The sequence below is a fragment of the Capra hircus genome, chromosome 7 (genome assembly GCF_001704415.2).
Source record: "Capra hircus breed San Clemente chromosome 7, ASM170441v1, whole genome shotgun sequence".
NCBI lineage: Eukaryota > Metazoa > Chordata > Mammalia > Artiodactyla > Bovidae > Capra > Capra hircus.
This window is the reverse complement of record NC_030814.1, coordinates 49,789,808-49,807,108: the sequence shown is the minus strand read 5'-3', so window position 1 is coordinate 49,807,108 and position 17,301 is coordinate 49,789,808. Positions and strand designations below refer to the sequence as shown.

Genomic DNA, 17,301 nt, shown 5'->3' with positions numbered 1-17,301 from the left:
AAGATTTCCCAGTGGCCAAGATTATAATGATGATACTGTTGTTACTGGGCTTCCCTGGTGGCTCAGACGGTAAAGAGTCCGCCTGCAGTGCGGGAGACCTGGGTTCGACCCCTGGGTCGGGAAGATCCTCTGGAGAAAGGAAGGGCAACCCACTCCAATATTCTTGCGTGGAAAATCCCACAGAGAGGAGCCTGGTGCGCTACAGTGGCAAAGAGTCACAAAGAGTCCAACACAACTGAGGAACTTTCACTCACTCACTCAATTGTTATTACTACATGTCAAATTCAACAGAAAGGCCGACTCACTGTTCTCTTGCTAAGACTAGAACCCTTAGTAATGAGTGAACAGTGTCCTTTAGTCTACAGAAGCGTCCCCTAGTGGTGGGGTGGGGAATTTTTTTAAATTGAAGTAGTATTCACATATATAAAATTACCCATTTTAGAGTGAACCCCTTAGTAGCTTTTGGTGCATTCACAATGCTGTGCAACCACTGCTTCAATCTAGTTCCAGAACATTGTCATCACCCCAAAAAGAAAGCCACAGCCATTAAGCAGTTGCTCCCTATTTCCCCTCCTCTGAGCTCCTGGCAGCCACCAGTTTGCTTTCTGTCTTTGGATGGCATATTTGGGGTATTTCATATAGATGTGGCCTTTTGTGTCTGGCTTCTTCCACTTAGCATAATGTTTTCCAGGTTCATCCACATTGTACCATGCATCAGTGTCACCTTCCTTTTTACAGCTGAATAATATTCCCTTTTATGGATATGCCACACTTGTTTATCTGAGTGGGGATTTTAAAAGAGCCTTTCCAACGTCCTAGCAAGGCTGTTTCACAGAAAAAGTGCTTCTAACATAAAGGTAGAACTCAGAAACCTCACTTGTTATAATCCAGAGAAGTCCAGAGAAGAAATCTAACAGTCTGGCTGGGATTAGGGGCTGAAATCTCAAATGCCTGCTTAAATGAGTAAGAAGGGCAGGGAGGCAGACAGCAGGGAGGGTCCCTGGCCTCCTGCAGGGTTTAAGAACATTCATATGCAAAAATACTTTGAAATAAAAACACTGTGTTTGCCAAACAGAACCTTCAGGTGGACCAGTTTCAGTCCCGGCTGCATCTATAAGCCTGGCTGTGCTTCTGGAAGACTGTGGCGCCAGCTCCAGCTCTGGGTTTCATAAATCTCCACTCATGCAAAAAAAAAGAAAGAAAGATGTTGGCACATGGAATTTACAGGTCTGGCAGAGATGGGGATGGGTCCCCAAACCTTGAATAAGCCAAAATGTTACAGGGATGAGGTGTGTTGTAACCAGTCAGACAGGTAAAACTGAATGCTGACTCTACTCGGGACTCAGAACAGCCTTAACGCTCAGCTGAGGGACGGTTTTAGAGATTTAGATTTCTGACTCTGAGTCAGCTGAATCATAAATAGCTAATCTTTCAGTTCCATAACATTTGCAGAATCTGGAATTGTGGGTGATAGTCTCAGAGGATGGGAGAGTGAGTCGTGAAATCACTAGTCTAACTAACAGTGTGGAAGTCTTGCAGGTGAGGAGCTCTGTCGTGTTGCATTGGTTTCTTTACCCCATGACATTCCAGGGTAACAGATTTGAAGTATTAACTGGTAGTTAGCATTGTGGTTCTCCAATTTAGAATCAAAAATCACCTAGGGAGCTTGTTAAAACTGCAGATTGCCCGGCCCCCCTCTAGAAAATTGACTTCAGGAATTCTTGGGGGTGGGGCGAGAGTGGTCGGGATTCTGCATTTCACCAGGCTGCTGGGCAGGTGGTCCACAGGTCCCGTTTTAACAAGCCCTAATCTGCTAAATCTTACAGACACTCAATCTGGAATTGTAGCTGTCATATCAGAGTTTAGACTATACCAGTTGTCCAAATCTCTGAGTCCACTTCAGAGAATTCAACTGCCTAAAATCGAGTATCGTGTTTCTTTTGTTTCTTCATTCATTCAGTATTTATTAAGAATCTGTGGTCCCTTCAGGTTTGTCCGTAGATAAAACAAATGTGAATCCTGCTCCTTGCAGAACCTACATTCTGGTCCAGATTGTTGAATGGGGCAAATTTTTTTTTTTTTTTTTTTCCTGTACAGAGGTGCCTGTTAAATTGGAAGCAGAATCTCTAAGGGTTTCAGTTCAGTTCAGTCTCTCAGTTGTGTCCAGCTCTTTGCGACCCCATGAATTGCAGCACGCCAAGGCCTCCCTGTCCATCACCAACTCCCGGAGTTCACTCAGACTCACGTCCATCGAGTCCGTGATGCCATCCAGCCATCTCATCCTCTGTTGTCCCCTTCTCCTCCTGCCCCCAATCTCTCCCAGCATCAGAGTCTTTTCCAAAGAGTCAACTCTTCGCATGAGGTGGCCAAAGTACTGGAGCTTCGGCTTTAGCATCATTCCTTCCAAAGAAATCCCAGGGTTGATCTCCCTCAGAATGGACTGGTTGGATCTCCTTGCAGTCCAAGGGACCCTCAAGAGTCTTCTCCAACAACACAGTTCAAACGCATCAATTCTTTGGCACTCAGCCTTCTTCACAGTCCAACTCTCACATCCATACATGACCAAAGGAAAAACTATAGCCTTGACTAGACGGACCTTAGTCGGCAAAGTAATATCTCTGCTTCTGAATATACTATCTAGGTTGGTCATAACTTTTCTTCCAAGGAGTAAGCGTCTTTTAATTTCATGGCTGCAGTCACCATCTGCAGTGATTTTGGAGCCCCAAAAAATAAAGTCTGACACTGTCTCTACTGTTTCCCCATCTATTTCCCATGAAATGATGGGACCAGATGCCATGATCTTCGTTTTCTGAATGTTGAGCTTTAAGCCAACTTTTTCACTCTTCTCTTTCACTTTCATCAAGAGGCTTTTTAGTTCCTCTTCACTTTCTGCCATAAGGGTGGTGTCATCTGCATATCTGAGGTTATTGATATTTCTCCTGGCGATCTTGATTCCAGCTTGTGCTTCCTCCAGCCCAGCGTTTCTCATGATGTACTCTGCATATAAGTTAAATAAGCAGGGTGACAATATACAGCCTTAACGGACTCCTTTTCCTATTTGGAACCAGTCTGTTGTTCCATGTCCAGTTCTAACTGTTGCTTCCTGACCTGCATACAGATTTCTCAAGAGGCAGGTTAGGTGGTCTGGTATTCCCATCTCTTTCAGAATTTTCCACAGTTTATTGTGATCCACACAGTCAAAGGCTTTGGCATAGTCAATAAAGCAGAAATAGATGTTTTTCTGAAACTCTTGCTTTTTCCATGATCCAGCGGATGTTGGCAATTTGATCTCTGGTTCCTCTGCCTTTTCTAAAACCAGCTTGAACATCAGGGAGTTCACGGTTCACGTATTGCTGAAGTCTGGCTTGGAGAATTTTGAGCATTACTTTACTAGCATGTGAGATGAGTGCAATTGTGCGGTAGATTGAGCATTCTTTTGCATTGCCTTTCTTTGGGATTGGGATGAAAACTGACCTTTTCCAGTCCTGTGGCCACTGCTGAGTTTTCCAAACTTGCTGGCATATTGAGTGCAGCACTTTCACAGCATCATCTTTCAGGATTTGAAACAGCTCAACTGGAATTCCATCACCTCCACTAGCTTTGTTCGTAGTGATGCCTTCTAAGGCCCACTTGACTTCACATTCCAAGATGTCTGGCTCTAGATTAGTGATCATATCATCATGATTATCTGAGTCGTGAAGATCTCTTTTGTACAGTTCTTCCATGTATTCTTACCACCTCTTCTTAATATCTTCTGCTTCTGTTAGGTCCATACCATTTCTGTCCTTTATCGAGCCCATCTTTGCATGAAATGTTCCCTTGGTATCTCTAATTTTCTTGAAGAGATCTCTAGTCTTTCCCATTCTGTTGTTTTCCTCTATTTCTTTGCATTGATCACTGAAGAAGGCTTTCTTATCTCTTCTTGCTATTCTTTGGAACTCTGCATTCAGATGCTTATATCTTTCCTTTTCTCCTTTGCTTTTCGCCTCTCTTCTTTTCACAGCTATTTGTAAGGCCTCCCCAGACAGCCATTTTGCTTTTTTGCATTTCTTTTCCATGGGGCTGGTCTTGATCCCTGTCTCCTGTACAGTGTCACGAACCTCATTCCATAGTTCATCAGGCACTCTATCAGATCTGGACCCTTAAATCTATTTCTCACTTCCACTGTATAATCATAAGGGATTTGATTTAGGTCATACCTGAATGGTCTAGCGGTTTTTGGAGAAGGGAATGGCAAGCCACTTCAGTATTCTTGCCTTGAGAACCCCATGAACAGTAGGAAAAGGCAAAATGATAGGATACCAAAAGAGGAACTCCCCAGGTCATTAGGTGCCCAATATGCTACTGGAGATCAGTGGAGAAATAACTCCAGAAAGAATGAAGGGATGGAGCCAAAGCAAAAACAATACCCAGTTGTGGATGTGACTGGTGATAGAAGCAAGATCCGATGCTGTAAAGAGCAATATTGCATAGGAACCTGGAATGTCAGGTCCATGAATCAAGGCAAATTGGAAGTGGTCAAACAAAAGATGGCAAGGGTGAACGTTGACATTCTAGGAATCAGCGAACTAAAATGGACTGGAATGGGTGAATTTAACTCAGATGACCATTACATCTCCTACTGCGGGTAGGAATCCCTCAGAAGAAATGGAGTAGCCATCATGGTCAACAAAAGAATCTGAAATGCAGTACTTGGATGCAATCTCAAAAATGACAGAATGATCTCTGTTTGTCTCCAAGGCAAACCGTTCAATATCACAGTTATCCAAGTCTATGCCCCAACCAGTAATGCTGAAGAAACTGAAGTTGAACGGTTTTATGAAGACCCACAAGATCTTTTAGAACTAACACCCAAAAAAGATGTCCTTTTCATTATAGGAGATTGGAATGCAAAAGTAGGAAGTCAAGAAACACTGGGAGTAACAGGCAAATTTGGCCTTGGAATGCGGAATGAAGCAGGGCAAAGACTAATAGAGTTTTGCCAAGAGAATGCACTGGTCATAGCAAACACCCTCTTCCAACAACACAGGAGAAGACTCTACACATGGACATCACCAGATGGTCAACACCAATATCAGACTGATTATATTCTTTGCAGCCAAAGATGGAGAAGCTCATTCTTCAACTTTCGTTGAAGTCAACGAAAACAAGACTGGGAGCTGACTGTGGCTCAGATCATGAACTCTAAGGGTTTGGAGAGATAATAAACATCTATTAGGGTAACGACTACATGATGTGTCTCCTCAAAAATGTCCCTGCTGAACAACTATGCACCCAATGTGTGCTTGAATATTGCCAGGAACAGGAGGCTCACTCTCTGAGCGAACCCATTCAGTCTTAAAAGGTTAAATTTTCCTTCCCTGAAACTTCTGCCCTTAATACTTTTCTTTTCAATTTTTGAAAGTCTTTTAATTCATTTTTATGCGATTTTGAAAGGCTATTTTCCATTTACAGTTGTTATGAAATATTGTCTATATTCCCTGTGTTGTACAGTACAACCTTGATCCTGTCTTATACCCAGTATCTTGTACCTCCCACTCCCCTGCCCTTAATCCTTTTTCTGCTTTGTAAGACTCACTGAGCAAGTTAATCTCTCTTCCCCTGGAGAGGCATTGACATATTCAAACGTCCTTTCCTCCTTTCTGTTACGTCTTCTCCATGGAGAAGACCCTGCTTTAAGGCCTAATTTTGGGTCCCCTCCCCATCCTGGTCACCAGTATCCTGTGGGCACATATCAGTCTGTCTCTCTTTTTTAAAAAAATACAAAGATAGGCTCCAACCAGTCATTCATTCATCTGCATCAGGTACTATTTTAGGAAGAAAGCTATTGACTGATGACATATGCAGACCATAATCTCACAGAGGTCTTTATGAACAAATCATCTTTTCTTACCTTCATTTATCTAAGTTTGCCACTAACTCCAACAAATCCCTTCTCTTTATTTATATTATATATATATATATATATATATATAATAAATTTGTTTGTTTGGCTGTGCCCAGTCTTGGTTGCGGCATGTGGTATTTAGTTCCCTGACCAGGAATCAAACCCGGGCCCCTGCATTGGGAGCACAGAGTCTCCCTGGACCACCAGGGAAGTCCCCCTTCCCTCTTTAATTTAAATGATATACTGCCAAAACCCAAACTTCTGATTTTTAAAAATTTCTATTTTTTTTAATTTTTAAAGATTATAACTATTTACTTACAGTTTATTTCTTCCTTTTGATCCCTAACTCCCCCTTCACACACACACACTACTTATGAAAATCTGCTTTCCTGTATGGAGAATACTGAAGCCAGTTGTGGCTCGGCCTTATTTCAGAACAGATATGTCTGTGGCCTGGAGAGATCATCTAGTCTGACCTGTTCCCTCTGCGCTTCACTTCCCCCCATGAGAACCTCCGTCTGACCCTTTACCTTCCCTGTGTCTCTCTCACTTAATCTCATGACCTTCTGAGACATCTGTGTCCCCCTCATCCATTTCCTACAATGACCTGTAACATGTGCTTCCTGCCAGAGCCACTGCAATAAACAACTGCTGGTAGATTCAGAGGCAACTCAGAGAGGACCTGGAAATGCTCTCTCTAATTATTCCCAAAGCTGGGGTCCCCACCCATCACTTGGTAGTGGACACACCCTAAGATCGCTGGCTCCAGCTGCAGACCCAGGGTCCCCCTACTGGGTTCCAAGAGCCATTGCACTTTTCACTGGGAGGAAATACACTCATGCAGAACCAATTGGCGTCAGCAAGCAAACACCTGCAAACATCAGCAAACAAGAATCAGATCCCTGTCCCTCAAGTGACAAAACTGGCCCTGGCATTCAAATTTTTGAGATGAAAATAACGTCTCAGGCCCTCCAAAGCCCACCTCACTGTTACTCAGATGAAGAAACTGGGCCAGAGCAGAGCCCAGAAGGGCTGCTAACTTTGGGCCCCTCCTGTCTCCACCTCACTGTTCAACCTTAGACTACCCGCTGTCACTTACTCAGTATCCAGCCCTAGTGGTTCCAGGCAACAAACTGTAATGGAAAAGATATTCTAAAAACAAAGTCAGACAAACAAATGCCATCTGGGAGCTCAGGAATCTAGCCATTTGCTGGCTTCTTTCCTTTTAGGGTTGATTACAGGAACAGTGGCACCAGAGGGATAACATGTTCCTATTTTTCCTTCTAATCCAGGACACCTGTCCTTTCTTTGGGGAATGTGTGATATTTGGGGCTTCTCAACACGTGACTGGCCACCTGTTGCTCATGCCTTTCCAAATAGGCCTGTCCGGTTGGGGCCTGGCCAACTGGACCCCCACACACACACACAAGAAAACATGGGCAGCCGAATATACTAAATTTGAGGAGTTTGAAGTCTCTTAGGATTTAGCAGGTCAAGACTGTGCTCTGAAGCAGAATATGCATCATGACACCTCCTCCCCTTGAACGTGATAGCTCTGGTAGACTGTCCTAAGTCTCTGATGAGAGAGGAAGGCTGGAGTTCATACGGGCTGTCCCTTTATTTCACCTCCACTGTCATTCATTCATTCGACAAATATTTATTGACCACCTGCTCTGTGTCACTCACTGCCAATCGTCCACTCATCTCATCACCCCACAAACATGTACAGAGCCTCTGCTGAGAGCAAAGCCCCATGCTGGATGCTGTGGGAGACCCAGTAATGAAGCAAGCTCAGCTCCCACCCACAAGGATCTCTTAATTTAGTTGGGGTGATAAATCCACAAGCTACTATGTTTTAAGGCCATATGTGCTGGGAATGATACAAAGAATGATGGATCACAGAGGAGAGCCAAGTCACTCGCAGCTGCCAGGTAAGAAGGTTCACAGGATGTCATATGAGACGTGGACCTTGGGGAAGGGCAGGGTGTGGACAGGCAGAGTGTGTGGGTGGCTGGAGCGATGTTGCAGCTGAGATCCAGGAAAACCAGGAGGTCCTCCTGGCTGCTGTCAGGCACATGTGCTGACAGGGGAGTAAATGGAGGTGGGCATGGGGAGAAACCCAGGATTCTGGTGGGTGTGAAAGGTCTGAAATTTTTTTTATTTTCCTGGTCGCTTAGGTTCTGAGGTCTGGCACCCCATCTGCAAGCAGGCAGCCCGGGCAGAGAAGAAGTTAAAGGTAAGCAAAGGTGGTGATGATACCAAACCAGACTTCTAGCCCCAGGTTGCAGGCACTGCGCTTTGCTAGAGAATCACGCCTTAGTGTGCACGCTTTCAAACGTGTGCCTGTATCCTTGGATTTCCTTAACAGTAACATCCACCTCATGGAGGTTTTGAAGGGACTGAGACATTGGATGTGAGAGCACTTTGAAAACTGTAAAGCACTGTATGAATATGAGTTTTTCATGTTTCTGGGGCAAGGCTACACCCTTCTCATTACTCGCCGGGATGGTGGCCTCTATGAGGCACAGATGCCATGGTTTTTCCCCAGCCTAAGGTCATTCATTAATAATGGTGGTTAAAATTGTCACAGAAGTTGACAGTTTGCAAAGCGTCTTCACAGCCACCCTCTGATTTGTTTTAACACCGCAGGGCAGATGGGTAAGGAATTTTATCTTTGCTTGTGAGAAAACCAGGGCCTTAAAGAGGGTGATGACTGTCCCCAAGTCGTGCAGCCAGACAGGAGCACAGCTGGCCTCCCCAGACACATGCTGGAGCATCTGAGGTCCTGTGTCCCTCTGAATGACTGTACCAGGAAGGCCCATGAATCTGGGTTCTTGATCCTAGGACTGCAGGAGGGGTGGGGCACGGCTCCCAAGTCCTTGATGCTGTGGAGGGGAGCCCTGGGGTGTGTGGGGGGGCCTCCGATGACCTCTAAGGTGTCTCTCCACCCTGGTCCCCCGGTATTAACTCGGCTTTTGGGACGCTATGAAAGTTACCTGCTGGAATCTCAACTCAAAACACATGTGTACAATTTCTGACCAGCTGGTTAAACTATACCCTTTGCCATCTCGTCTGTTCCATTTGTGAAAGAGCTGGTTTATTGATACAAATTTTTTTGAGCTGTGAGTTTTTTCCCCAGTTTCTTCCAAGGCCTCTCCTTTTTAAGGTGTAAGAAGACATATTTGTCCTTTTCTTCCACAATTTCCTTCTCTTTGTTGGCACTTCTCAAATTTCAGTTACCTGTCTACAAACGTGATGCTTTTTGCTGTATCTGTGTACCATTTATATCATCATGTACTTCTTTTTTTGTTGAAATCACTTATTCCTTTTTAGTTAATCAAACTTATTTTAAAATGAGACTTTGTATCACCCAGTGGAAAATCAGTATTTTGCTTTCTATAAATAGAAGGCAACCCTAAAATAAATTCATTGAAAATGAAATATTTTAGAAGACTAACTCTAGAAATTTTAGCTAATCATGTTGCCTGTACTTTCTTTTTTCTAAAAAAGAAAGGTGGGGGAGAGAGGTGGGGAACAGAATTAGCAATTGTTATTAAAATGTATTAGGACCAAATTAAGATTTCTTCCTTAATCTAACCAAGAGGATTGAAATAGAATTTTACATTTTATTCTCTCACCCTATGACTCAGTATTATCAAATTTTTTCCTAAATTCATCTCCCCAGAGAAACAGTAGTCCGTGATCTCCGTTTGGGAAGCAGTGCCATGTGGCCCAACTTAGAATGCTTTACAGGCTTCTCTAGTGGCTTTACCTTGTAGTAAAGCCTGAAGGGGATGTAGCAGTCCTTAAGACAAGCCCCTCATTGCACAGATCAGGAACTCGAGATGCCTAAAATCACATAGTGAACCTTGATTTCCAATTTGTTTACTATTTAACCGCGCTTGCTACCACTCTCTTAAGCACACCAAAGATGAACACAGTGCTTTTCTGTTAAGGGAGCCATTAAGCCATCGTTGCCATTGTTCAGAGAAAGATTTTTTAAGTTTCTCACTTAGGTTGATGTCATTTTGCAATGGGTACACTATAAAAAGAATCAGCATATTGTGCAAATTACGCATTTAACCTACCTTTCCATTTTGTATAAACAAACTGCTAAAGAACGAGGCTAACCAGTTTTATCCATTTAAAGTAAATACATTATTGACTAGGATAAGCCAAAATGACGAGTTTTTATGAGTAGATTTTTCTTGCCTGGAGAATTCCATAAACAGAGGAGCCTGGTGGGCCCCAGTCCATGGGATCGCAAAGAGTCGGACACAACTGAGCGACTCTCACTACTATCTAACAGGCCAGTTAAAAATACTTGAAAAACAAATTCTGTCCAACCGCGTAAGGTCCTGTGCATTTCCACTTTCATTCACAGTCAGACATTGATTTAAAAGGCAGACTATAAAGAGGTAGTATAGATAGAGCTAGAGAGTGCTTTTAGCAGTATTACTAATGTGTCCCAAAGAACTGTACCCCATCTCCCCGCCCCACCAAGCAGCAGGCGCAGCCTCTCACCCTCTGCCTTCCTCTCTCCCACAGCATCGGCGGACATCTGAAACTTCCATCTCACCCCCTGGCTCTAGCATCGGGTCACCCAACCGAGTCATCTGCGTATGTATCACTTTGCAGCCACTAACCCGTTTTCTTCCCCGGGGCCTAGTAACTAAAGAGTTTCTGCATGCGTGCTCAATCACTAAGTCATGTCCAGCTCTTTGTGACCCCATGGACTGTAGCCCACCAGGTTCCTCTGTCCATGAAATTCTTCAGGCAAGAATACTGGAGTGGGTTGTCATGCCCTCCTCCAGGGGATCTTCCTGACCCAAGGATCAAACCCACCGTCTCCTGCATTGCAGGCAGATTCTTTACTGCTGAGTCTCCAGGGAAGCCCCAAAGAGTCTCTGAAGACAGGCAAAGTTGGCAGTCAGGTTTCCACCCATCTGGTATCTCGTGTGTGCCTGTCCTGTGCCAGGCTCTGTGCTGGGTCCTGAGGATGCAGCAGGGCCCAGGGGCAACGCGGGCCCTGCCCTTGTGTAGCCCGCAGCCTTGTAATAGTTACAGGGATCACATTCAGTTCACAAGGAGCTCTGAAACCAGTGTGACATGCCTCTTTCCCAAGACTCACTGGGACCAGGGCAAGAAGAAAACTTGGATCACAGTGGTATTCGGAGTAGGTCTTGGGTGGGATGTTGTGGAGATGATGGTGTGTGGTAAAGAGGCAGACAGGAGGAAGAAGCCATAGGAATGTGGAAACATGGCTGTAAAGGCTCTGCAAACATAAAGAGCTTTCTGATCATGTGAGGAGTCCAAGGGTGGAGTAAACTGCATGCCTGAGTCTGAGTTCCCAGCCCCAGAGGCTTCGAACACAGAGACGCCCCTCATTTGCAGGGATGTGGCAGAAAGAGTTGAGTTAGATGACCTCGCAGGCCCCTTGGATGTGTAATGTATTCATTCATTCATTAAGCAAATGGGTACTCAGTGTCCCCTCTGGCCTAAGTGTTGGGCTCTGGTGAACTGCATTCACCTGCTGCCTGTCCTCATAACACTGACCCCATAATTCCACAGATAATCAGATGGCACTCTAATGAGTGCTCATAAGAAAATGTGCGGGGTGCTCCGCTGATGCTGCAGCTGAACAGAGGGACCTGACAGCCTAGGATCATTTGGGAGAAGACTCCTGAGGAAGAAACAGTTAGCTCATGCCTGAGAAGTAAATGGAAGTGAGGTCACAGAGGTGGGGGTGGGCCAAGCCAGAGCAGACCGCAGTCAGTAGCCATGGGGCCTGACAGTCAGCAGACCCCAGATTCCAGAGCCCTGCAGCCTTCCTCAGGTCAAAGGGCCACGAAGACCATAAATGAGGGAAGTGGTCTAGAGCAGGAAACCCACTCCTCATAAGAAGCTCTAGAGACAGCCAGCAGCCCACCATTGCTTCATCATCATTTCACTCCAGACCCCCACTGTTTCCTCCTTGATCCCTGGATAACGTCCATTGACGAGACTATTTCCTCTCCTTTCGTTCTCTTTTCAAATGAAAAAGAGACGGGAGTTACCACTGACTGCAACTTCAATATGGGTCAATATAGCCATATGGCTCCCACAAAAGACAAGTGACTTTGATCACAGGCTGTCCTCATTGGAGATTCTGGTCCAGAACAAGAGAGCTAATAGTCCCCCTGGTGCTGTGAATGGGGTCAGACCAAAGTAGGATTAATGAGCTTAGTTTCAGGGCTTACAGGGTGAGAAGGTCACTGACAAAAAAGAGCATGTCTCTAGAAGAGTGTTACCAGGATATGGGAGCTCAGGCACACACAGGGACACAGAATGCCACTGGCCCCTGGCCGTCCCCTCCCTGGGGAGCCCCTGAACTTTGTGATGTAAGTTAGGCCCTGATGACGTTCACCCTGGAGTTCCGAGTTCATAGAGTTGCCCCTTGGAGAAGCAGCCCCACTCCAGATGAACAGCAGGAGCTGGAGGCACCCGCCATGGCGTCCTCCAAATGGGGGCTTCTCCGCGGAGACCAGTTGCTCCTGGCAGCCCAGCACCGGCCTGTGTGTCTCCCCTCCTGTATTCCCCTGCCCTCACCTCCAGCTGCTCTGGGAAGGGACTGCCCTTGTCATGTGAGCCTTGTTTTAAGTCAGACCATTGCAAGCACGGTTTCCAAATTCAAGGAAGAATCCACTCCGCCATTTCTGTGGCATTTCGTAATAGGCAGAAAGATCAAGTATTGGCTTAGTGTCCATAAGTATGGAGGTTTGGTATTAGGATGATCCATGAACCTGGAGGGGCAGGTTCTTTCAAACTGTGTTCCACTCCCCACTGACTGCTAAAATCATCCCCAGCCAATGTGTTCTCTTTCTTCCTTCCTTCCTGCTAATTATGTTAGGATGCCTCTGATATTGACAAGTCTGTAAGATGCCAAGAGCTCTCAAGGTCAAGATCTAGCATCCCAGGACAAAAGGCAGCAGTTAATTCAGCAAGTGGAGTCTCCTGATAAGGTTCTCTTACCCACAGACCCCCAGATTGGTTCAGACGTGGGCATCTGACCTGGGCAGGGTCTAGCAGAAATAAGATGGCATGGTTCAAGGGGTGTGCGTGTGAAGGGGGCATGTACAGAAGCATGGGTAGGACCAGAGCACCCATGAGACCTACTGTGGCGAAGGGTGTTGCCACCCCAGGCCTGAAGGGAAGGACTGGCCAGGCTGGGGCTGTGGCAGGGCAGGAGTCAAGCCCACTAAGGGCAGGCAGGGCCATGCAGGGGAGACACAGCCCCTCTCTCCACTCAGTGTCAGCCTGCGGGCGTCCCCTGTTGACCAAACCCAGCTGACAACCAGAGCGCCTGTAACACAGGCCATGGGGCCTCAGAGCAGGGCCAGGAGGAGTGGGCTGTGGGTCTCAGCTGAGCAGACAGTGAACAGCACAGTGCCCAGACAGCAGCGGGATGGGATGGGGATGGAGGAGTGGAAGGGCCTTGGGAAGTGTTTAAAATATCAACAGTCCTAAGGTCTTTATGAAAGTTGCTGTCTCTATGGCAGTCTTGACTCTTGAGACTTCCGCCCCCCAGGTACTGGGAGAATATTATAGAATAATAGTCTCCCTGTATTCTCTCTAAATCTACCTCACCTCAGGACCTTGTAAGCCACAGTGGTTTCGGGAGACAGACTCTGATTGACCACAGTGGAAACCGGGACCAGAAACAGGGAATGGCTGGAGGACACAGACACAGAAAGACACAGCTCCGGGCGCCATGAGACGGGCGCTGTCCCCAGCAGGGGAAGCTGTCCCTCAACCCTTGTGCTTCCAGAGGGCTGCATTCAGGCGAAGTCAGGTGGTCGATAGAGGCTCGCTTCAGTTCAGTGCGAGGAGCAGCTCTCTGAGTGCAGCAACCTCACCGTCCCGGGGAGCCAGGAGAGGCCAGTGGAGGGGCAGGCTCCCAGGCTAGACTGCCTGGGCTTGAATTCTAGTACTGCTACTTATTAGCTATGTCACCTTGGGCGAGTTCGTTGATTTCTCTGTGCCTGTTTCCTTATGCAAAAATGAGGGTAATATTAGTATGTACTACTAGAGCTGGGGGTTCTATTAACTCAGTTAATCCATAGAAGGCACTTGGGATGCAGTCTGGCTTATTATAAATGGTCATCACATGTTCACGGGTGTTTTACTGTCATGATTGATTCCGTCTTTACATCTTCAGCATCTTCTTCAAGGATGCCCTCACTGTGTGGGCTTGGAAGGCTGGATTCAGCCCTACTGGCTAAGTGGTGCAAGTTAGAGGGTCTTTTGGGCTATAATTAATTTCCTCATCTGGAAAATAGGAATAATATTTAATTTTTATGTTATATTGGAGAATAGTTGATTTACAATATTGTGTGAGTTTCAGGTGTACAACAGAGCTACTCAGCTGCACATATATGCATATCCATTCTTTTTCAGATTCTTTCCCCGTTGCAGAATATTGAGTAGAGTTCCCTGTGCTATACAGTAGGTCCCTGTGGGCTATTCATTCCGTATATACTAGTGAGTGTCTGTCAGTCCCGAACTCGCAGTCTATCGCTCCCCTCCACCTTGACAACCATGAGTCTGCTTTCGAAGTTTGTGAGTCTGTTGTGTTCATTTGTATCCTTTTTTTAGATTCCACATATAAGTGATATCATGTGATATTTGTCTTTCTCTGTCTGACTTATTTCGCTTAGTATGACAGTCTCCAGGTTCATTCATGTTGCTGTAAATGGTATTATTTCCCTCTTCCTAGGGCTGAGATTCCACTGTGTGTGTGTCCCTTCCTCTGTTGATGGACACTTAGGTTGCCTCCATGTCTTGACTATTGTAAATGGTGCTGCAGTGAACATTGGGCTGCATGTATCTTTTTGAAGTACAGTTTTCTGTGGATATATGCTCAGGAATGAGATTGCTGGATCATATGGTAACTCTCTTTCTATACTATTCTCTGTAGTGGTTATACCAATTTATATTCCCGCCAACAATGTAGGAGGGTTCCCTTTTCTCCACACTCTCTGCAGAAATGACTGGCTGTAAACTTTTTGATGATGGCTACTCGACTGGTGTGCGGTGATATCTCATTGTAGTTTTTTTTTTGATTTGCATCTTTCATAATTGGCAATGTTGAGCACATTCTCATGTGCCTCTTGGCCATCTGTATGTCTTCTTTGGAGAAATGTCTACTTAGATTTCTTGCCTATTTTTTGATTGAATTGTTTGTTTTGTTTTCTTGGATATTCAGCTATAGGAGCTGTTTGTGTATTTTGGAGATTAATCCCTTATTGGTCACTTCATTTGCAAATATTTTCTCCCATTCTGTGAGTTATCGTTTTGTTTGATTTCCCTTTGCTGTGCAAAAATTTTTGAGTTTAATTAGATTCCATTTGTTTCCTTTGGCTTTTATTTTCATTACTCTATGAGGTAGATCCACAAAGATATTGCTATGCTTTATGTCAAAGAGTATTTTGCCTGTTTTCCTCTAAGAGTTGTATATTATCTGGTCTCAAGTTTAGGTTTTTAGTCCATTTTGAGTTTATGTATGATGTTGGGCTTCCCCAGTGCTCAGTGATAAAGAATCCGCCTGCCAATGCAGGAGGCACAGCTTTGATCCCTGGATCAGGAGGACCCCCGCGAGAAGGAAATGGCAACTCATGGGACTTCCTTGCCTAAGAAATCCCATGGATAGAGGAGCCTGGTGGGCTACACTCCTTGGGGTCACAAAGAGTTGGACTTAGTGACTAAACAGCAACAGCAATATATGATGTTAACAAGTGTTCTGATTTCATTCTTTTACGTGTAGATGTCCAGTTTTCCCAACACCACTCATTGAAGAGACTTTTTCTCCATAGTATATTCTTGCCTCTTTTGTGGTAGATTAATTGACCATTGGTACATGGGTTTATTTCTGGCATTTCTGTCCTGTTCCATTGATATATTTCTGTTTTTGTGCCAGTACCAAACTGTTTTGATTACTGTAGCTTTGTAGTATAGTCTGAAGTCAAAGAGCCTGATTCCTCCAGGTTTGTTTTTCCTTCTCAGGATTGTTTTGGTTATTCAGGGTCTTTTGTGTTTCCATACAAGTTTAAACATTTTTTTATTCTAAAAAATAGGAACAATGTTGACCCTTCTTTCACAGAAGTGACCTAACATTTAGAAAAGGTCATTCCTATACAGCACAGGATAGCACACACGTGTGTTCAGTGACCGTCAGCCCAGGTGGAATGTATAACCTGTCTTATTTTCACATTTTCTGAGTCTGCCATCTTAACTGAAGAGGCTTATTCCCTCTGTGCCTGGCTTTTATTTCCACTCTCCTTTCCCGCTTATCTTTCTGCTTCTTTCCTCTCCATTTCCCTCTTCCTCAGGCTAAAGTGGATAATGAGATCCTTAATTACAAAGACCTGGCAGCTCTCCCCAAGGTTAAGTCAATCTACGAGGTACAACGCCCTGACCTCATTTCCTACGAGCCTCATTCTAGATACACGTCCGACGAGATGCTGGAGAGGTGTGGCTATGGAGAGGTATGGGGTCTCGCCCTCTGGGGCCGGTGGAGGAGAGGAGAGCCCATGGGGTCCCCAGGCCCCTCAATCACAGAGACTGAGGCCTCCATACTGGTGGCCCCCAGACTCTTTCAAACTGGTTTTTATAGTCAACACTTAAAAATCAAGCCATTTCTTCCAAAATCTGGCTTTTCTTGAAAAATCAGAGCTGGCAACACAACCCCAGTATTTCCACCACCTGGAGATGGGGAGCAGCACCCTCTGTAGTCAGGACACCAGCTCCCCAATTCTCTCTGATCCCCACTACACCCTAAGAACCCCAACATTAAAGCCAAGAACCTGTGACCACTTATTGCTTGAGCTGTTTTTCCTCTTACCGTGGAGAGGTTTTATACACAGCCTCTAGCTCTCATCACCAGCCAGGCTAAGAGGCCAGTTAAGTTTATAAACCCTGGTTAGGTAGGTTCTCTGGGTGTTGCCCCTGGCCTGTGCTCAGGGCAAGAGACACTCTTATAAAAAGGCAGCATCAGAAGGGTTTTGAAATAACTAAATGGCTGCTGGACAAGAGAAAGCATTCTCTGAGGCAGGCAGTGGTCCTGCTACCAGAGGTCCTGGCAGCAGACATCCCAGGAGGTGTCCAACCCATCCCAGGCCCCTGCGTGGAGATCATCTGGCACTTTAGAAGGGGCCCTGGCCTTGTCCCCACTTCACTGCTGACCCCTTCCTCTCTTAAAGAGGATGAGGTTTCATTTGGTTTAAGAGCCCAGTGCTGAGATTTTCTGAGTTCTGGCCTCTGAAATGGACCAGTAAAAGGAAACCAAGCATTTGGTAGAGGCTGAGTCTCCTGAAGCCAGAGATGGCAAATGGGGGGCCACAGGCCAGCGCCAGATTTGTTTTGTTTCACTCACAGAG

At 45.5% G+C, this 17,301-nt stretch overlaps 1 protein-coding gene across 9 annotated transcripts in view; it reads left to right on the top strand.

The window, feature by feature from the left end:
- ABLIM3 (actin binding LIM protein family member 3) overlaps nucleotides 1-17,301 on the top strand; it is a 132,771-nt gene that overhangs the window by 90,793 nt on the left and 24,677 nt on the right. For 6 of the 9 annotated variants that reach the window (XM_005683146.3, XM_013965679.2, XM_013965678.2 and 3 more), the window contains 3 exons: nucleotides 8,065-8,123; nucleotides 10,436-10,507; nucleotides 16,255-16,410. In XM_005683146.3, the coding sequence (XP_005683203.2) occupies nucleotides 8,065-8,123; nucleotides 10,436-10,507; nucleotides 16,255-16,410 (287 nt within the window). The remainder of the gene's footprint in view (nucleotides 1-8,064; nucleotides 8,124-10,435; nucleotides 10,508-16,254; nucleotides 16,411-17,301) is intronic. The other 3 variants (XM_013965684.2, XM_013965682.2, XM_013965683.2) reach the window with 1 other exon arrangement.